Here is a 5,598-nt window from a genome sequence, read left to right on the forward strand (position 1 = left end):
GGACCCACAGACAAACAGAGACAGAGAACAGTGTCCAGGATCTCTCTCTTCTTCTCAAAACGAGTCGTGAAACATCGTGAATCAATCATTAACAGCAGTCAGGTCGATGTCAGTTCTAAGAGGGATGATTCAAGCGTTGCAACGGATCCGCTTCTGTGTGTGTATAGGAGATCCACTGCAAAGATTGGTTCAGCCCGTCTTCCGCTGACGTGCTGCCAATAGCAAGATCTAGATGTGGCACTTTTGAGCACGTGTACGGGAACGTGTACGGGTAACGTCATCAAATCGAGTTTTTACGTCACGCGTTTGCCAAGATCTGCAGTCTTGGTGGGAGCAAAACAACGTATGATTTGGAACATTGGAGAACATAAGTGAGTCACTGGTGACGCAATATCTACACGTAGCGAACAGGTCTTTGCTACACGTTCGATCATCTAGGACACTTTAATCTTTGATGAACATGGTCTCATATCAGGTCCTCTTCTGTATGTATACATAGAGCCAAGAAAAATGTGTGTCCCGACTTAGACTCACGTGATGAAAAACTTTGATACAAAATAGTCCAATATCAGTTTGGTGAAAATGAGCAACAGGTTTTCTTCTGTATGAATATAAGGCCAAGAACAAAATCTATTGCTTCCGATTCCCCGACCGATTCTATTTTTTTCATTCCGACCCCAGAACTTTTTAGACCCTTAAATTTTGTTATAAATAAACATGAAACAAAAAAAGACTCAGATAACTCAGCAAGGAAACTTATTCTTCTCCGACATCCTGGGGACACACATAAAAAAAAAAGCCAAATGCGTCTGTATAAATAAAATAACACACACACACACACACACACACACACACACACACACACCTACCATCACAAAACAAATTAAAAAATCGAACTACGCGGATACCTACTGTAATTGTTTTGGTCGTATCATCGGAATTTCTTGGCAAGGTTGTTTCAAGCCGACTCGGATGAAATTATTGGCACACTGCTGAAATTGCCTCACACAAATTACTGCAGGTTTGTTATTTGAAATGATTTACACCCGGACTGACGACCTTCTTGCTCCCTACTTCTGATAATGGTGTTTTAAAGGGCGTGATACAGACACAAAATCTATCCTGTCACTCACTCTCTTTAACGTGGTAGGGAAATGTCAATGAACAAACGCGCACAAGCACGTCCGCGCGTGCTAGCGCGCGCAACACACACACACACACACACACACACACACACACACACACACTTTCGCACGCACGCAACGCACGCAAAAACGCAAGCACTCATACGTTTACAGACATACTCGAGCACTCACACAAAGACTCAAGCGCGCGCACACAGACATACTAACACACACTGACGTAGAAGCACGCATGCATCCTAATACGCAGGCACACACACACACACACGCACTAACACACGCACACGCACACTAACACACACACACTCACACACACACACTTGCACCTTAACACACACGCACGCGCGCGCACATACTCACTGACTCATACGCACACACTTACGCACGCGCGCACACACACCGGAGAAGTGAAGATCGACATTTGACAACTGTGTCTTAATTCAAATCGACCGTTCGTGGAGCTGACATGAACATTAATTTTGGAGTCTTCTTCTTGCGTTAGCCGGAACATTTGGACTTGGAGTGAGTCTTTCCGTTTTTGCTGTCAAAATGAGTTGGTCGATTTTCTTGCAAATGACAGGGTACGTTGCCGTAAGATGAGTTGCTCTGGGATTGTACCCAATTGTGTGTGCTTTAGTTTGTTTGTTTGTGTGGGTGTGTGTGTGTGTGTGTGTGTGTGTGTGTGTATGTGTGTGTGTGTGTGTGTGCGTGCGCGCGCGCGTGTGTGTGTGTGTGTGTGTGTGTGTGTGATTCCACGCGCGTTCGTGTGTATGTGTGTGTGTGTGTGTGTGTGTGTGTGTGTGTGTGTGTGTGTGTGTGTGTGTGTGTGTGTGTGTGTGTGTGTGTGTGTGTGTGTGAACATGGATGCATGTGTACGTGTGTGTTTTCATGGAGGGTGGGGGGGGGGGGGGGGATGCGCCTTCGCGTCAAATTAAGACATTTACGAATTGATTTTATGGAGTCGGTTTGTCAACATTTACATATAATGTTTTTCAAAAAATAGTTGCAACATGTATGTGTGTGTGTGTGTATGTGTGTGTGTGTGTGTGTGTGTATGTGTGTTCCACGCGCGTGCGTACGTGTGTGTGAGTGTGTGTGTGTGTGTGTGTGTGTGTGTGTGTGTGTGTGTGTGTGTGTGTGTGTGTGTGTGTGTGTGTGAGCATGTGTGTGTATTTACGCGCGCGCGCGTGTGTGTGTGTGTGTGTGTGTGTGTGTGACCATTGAAGCATGTGTACGTGTGTGTTTTCGTTTGGGGGGGGGGGGGTTGAATGCGCCTTCGCGTCAAATTATGACATTTACGAATTGATTCTATGGGGTTGAAGTGGCAACATTTACCTCAAATGTCTTTCACAGAATAATTGCAACCTGACATGTGTCAATAAATATGATTATTTTCACTCTTGTTAGATTCGCATTTGTTTCATATGTTTTACATGACATGAGGACAAATACATAAGACTTCTTTTTGTGTATGATGAGGACTAAGTTTGAACTTCATGCTACGTCTTATCCTTTGTGTGAATGGTGATTAACACGCTGAACTAAAGTTGTATACTGTAAGATCACACTATCAAGCATAAAGTATCTATAGAACAAGTCTCGAACGCATACCAAGTGTCGCAGAAGTCTAAAGCTATTGACTCCCATAACCAACACAAGTTTTCATGAACATTCTGAGGTACTAGGATTAACACTGCCAATCACAGAAAAGGAAACGTACGTATTACCTGCAAAATCTTGGTCACACAATATCACCGACATCGAACAAGAGAATAATAACTAATCTTGAGGTATCAAATCACTCTGGACTGGCTGATATTATTGACAACTTAGAACGAGAGAACTATCACATATTTTCAGAGCTCTATCAATTCACTCTTGGCTCACCAAGATCATCAAAAACTGAAACGAGAGGAACAGTCACATTGTGTAGGTTATCAATTCACTTTTGGCTCACCAAGATCATCAAAAACTGAAACGAGAGGAACAGTCACATTGTGTAGGTTATCAATTCACTCTTGGCTCACCAAGATCATCAACAGCTGAAACGAGAGAAACAGTCACATTGTGTAGGTTATCAATTCACTCTTGGCTCACCAAGATCATCAACAACTGAAACGAGAGGAACAGTCACATTGTGTAGGTTATCAATTTACTCTTGGCTCACCAAGATCATCAAAAACTGAAAGGAGAGAAACAGTCACATTGTGTAGGTTATCAATTTACTCTTGGCTCACCAAGATCATCAACAACTGAAACGAGAGAAACAGTCACATTGTGTAGGTTATCAATTCACTCTTGGCTCACCAAGATCATCAACAACTGAAACGAGAGAAACAGTCACATTGTGTAGGTTATAAATCCACCCTGGGCTGAAACGAGAGAAACAGTCACATTGTGTAGGTTATCAATCTACCCTGGGCTGAAACGAGAGAAACAGTCACATTGTGTAGGTTATCAATCCACCCTGGGCTGAAACGAGAGAAACAGTCACATTGTGTAGGTTATCAATCCACCCTGGGCTGAAACGTGAGAAACAGTCATATTGTGTAGGTTATCAATCTACCCTGGGCTGAAACGAGAGAAACAGTCACATTGTGTAGGTTATCAATCCACCCTGGGCTGAAACGAGAGAAACAGTCACATTGTGTAGGTTATCAATCCACCCTGGGCTGAAACGAGAGAAACAGTCACATTGTGTAGGTTATCAATCCACCCTGGGCTGAAACGAGAGAAACAGTCACATTGTGTAGGTTATCAATTCACCCTGGGCTGAGCGAGACCACCGAAAACTTAACAAACAAACATGGCAGAGGTAAATGTCTTGGCATTCAACAACAGCTTCGGACCAGGCTTTTCGAACACAGAAGAACCCCCAGAAAACTCTTCTTTGTCTGTTCCACGGCCTCCATCCTCTGAGCTGTCTGCGGTGTTGGCGGCAGATCTGTGGTTGTGGAGGGTCTATCCTGCGCTTTTACTGATTCTGGGAACATTCGGGAATTGCGCTACCATAGCAACGCTTCGCCGACTGCGATCCGGCTGGTCGTCCATCAGCGTTTATCTGACCGCTCTGGCGTTGACCGACACCTTGATGTTGTACTCCGGCCTGTTAACGTTATGGCTGAGGCAGTCTTTCGGGGTGGATATCTTTTTCCGCCATATTGTTGCCTGCAAATTGTTTCCCTGGCTGAACAATTCTTTGGGCGCTCTGTCAGCCTGGTTGGTGGTGTGTCTTACTCTACAGCGTGCCGCTTCCGTCATCTGGCCTCACCGCGTCAGCGTCATCTGCACACGTCATAGGTCCTATGTCGTCATCGTTGCGGTTTCGGTCATCATCGGTCTTCTCTACTCTCACATGATATACGGGTATGACCTTCTTGTCGGACCCGAGCTAACACAAGTCTGCGGCTTCCGCTCTGCTGAATACTCTCAATTCTGGGGTGGCGTCTGGGCCCGGGTGGACCTGTTTATCTACTGCGTAGTTCCTTCAGTGGTCATTGTCGGAGGTAACGGCGTTCTTGTTTGGAAACTGACCGCTTCGACTCGGCGAGCGACACAGAAGTTGTCGGCGGGTCAGAGTCTTCAGAATGACGACAGAGCGAAAAAGACGTCATCTGCAACAATCACCGTCATCACTGTCTCCCTGACATTCGTCTGTTTCAGCCTTCCTCTCGCGATTTATGTCAACAGCGTTTTTGCAAAATTGTTCGATAGAGGGGAAACTTCGCCCTTTCATTACTTGCTGTATAATTTGTTTATGTTGCTTTATTTGTCCAACTTCGCGGTGAATTTCTATCTGTATTGTCTGACCGGGTCGCGTTTCAGGGAAGCTTTTCTGAGCATGCTACCATGCTGGGCTAATGGAACAACTAACATAAAGAGGGCTGCCACGACCAACGGTACTTCAGTTTATTCAGTTTCTGCCTCTGAGCAAAATCATAACATATAACCATAGCATAGACACCAACGCGCCTGCTTTTTCGATTCAGCATATATAGGCCTAGTTGCTAGACAATTCATTTTTGATAAGTTTGGACATTTGTGTTTTGTTGGTGTCTGTTTGATTGTTTGATGTTAGCCATCGGAGGATGGAAATATAGAGTACAGGGAAATCATATAAAAAAGGAGGGAAATCAACTGTTATTAGCGAACAGAGAAAAGTGAGGGAAGTTGTAAGAGTGTATCTTCTCTATATTTGATTGTTTTCTAGTGTATGTTTCGTGTTGTCTTTAATTAAACAATCCATAAACTTAACCTCTCTTGTTTTCGTGATTTTGTTCCATTCTTCACCTCTGAATTGTTTCGCTATTTGGCGTTATTTATTGGTTCCTTCGTTAATGAGTGTCTTTTTCTTGTGTGTCGGACTGAGCAAGACACATTATTTTTGTTATTCTTAACTCTCTCTCTCTCTCTCTCTCTCTCTCTCTCTCTCTCTCTCTCTCTCTCTCTCTCTCTC

At 44.2% G+C, this 5,598-nt stretch overlaps 1 protein-coding gene across 1 annotated transcript; it reads left to right on the plus strand.

Moving 5' to 3' along the window:
• The first annotated feature begins 3,718 nt into the window (after positions 1 to 3,718).
• Positions 3,719 to 5,379, plus strand: LOC138957954 (growth hormone secretagogue receptor type 1-like). Its single transcript, XM_070328975.1, has one exon. It carries the CDS (start codon positions 3,949 to 3,951, stop codon positions 5,089 to 5,091), a length of 1,143 nt encoding a protein of 380 aa, XP_070185076.1. The 5' UTR covers positions 3,719 to 3,948; the 3' UTR covers positions 5,092 to 5,379.
• The last annotated feature ends 219 nt before the right edge of the window (positions 5,380 to 5,598 follow it).

This window comes from Littorina saxatilis, unplaced genomic scaffold (assembly GCF_037325665.1).
Source record: "Littorina saxatilis isolate snail1 unplaced genomic scaffold, US_GU_Lsax_2.0 scaffold_2904, whole genome shotgun sequence".
In the NCBI taxonomy this organism is placed as follows: domain Eukaryota; kingdom Metazoa; phylum Mollusca; class Gastropoda; order Littorinimorpha; family Littorinidae; genus Littorina; species Littorina saxatilis.

Excerpts from the sequence above, each read along its gene's own strand:
- LOC138957954 (XM_070328975.1), top strand. The coding sequence starts at position 3,949 with ATGGCAGAGGTAAATGTCTTGGCATTCAACAACAGCTTCGGACCAGGC.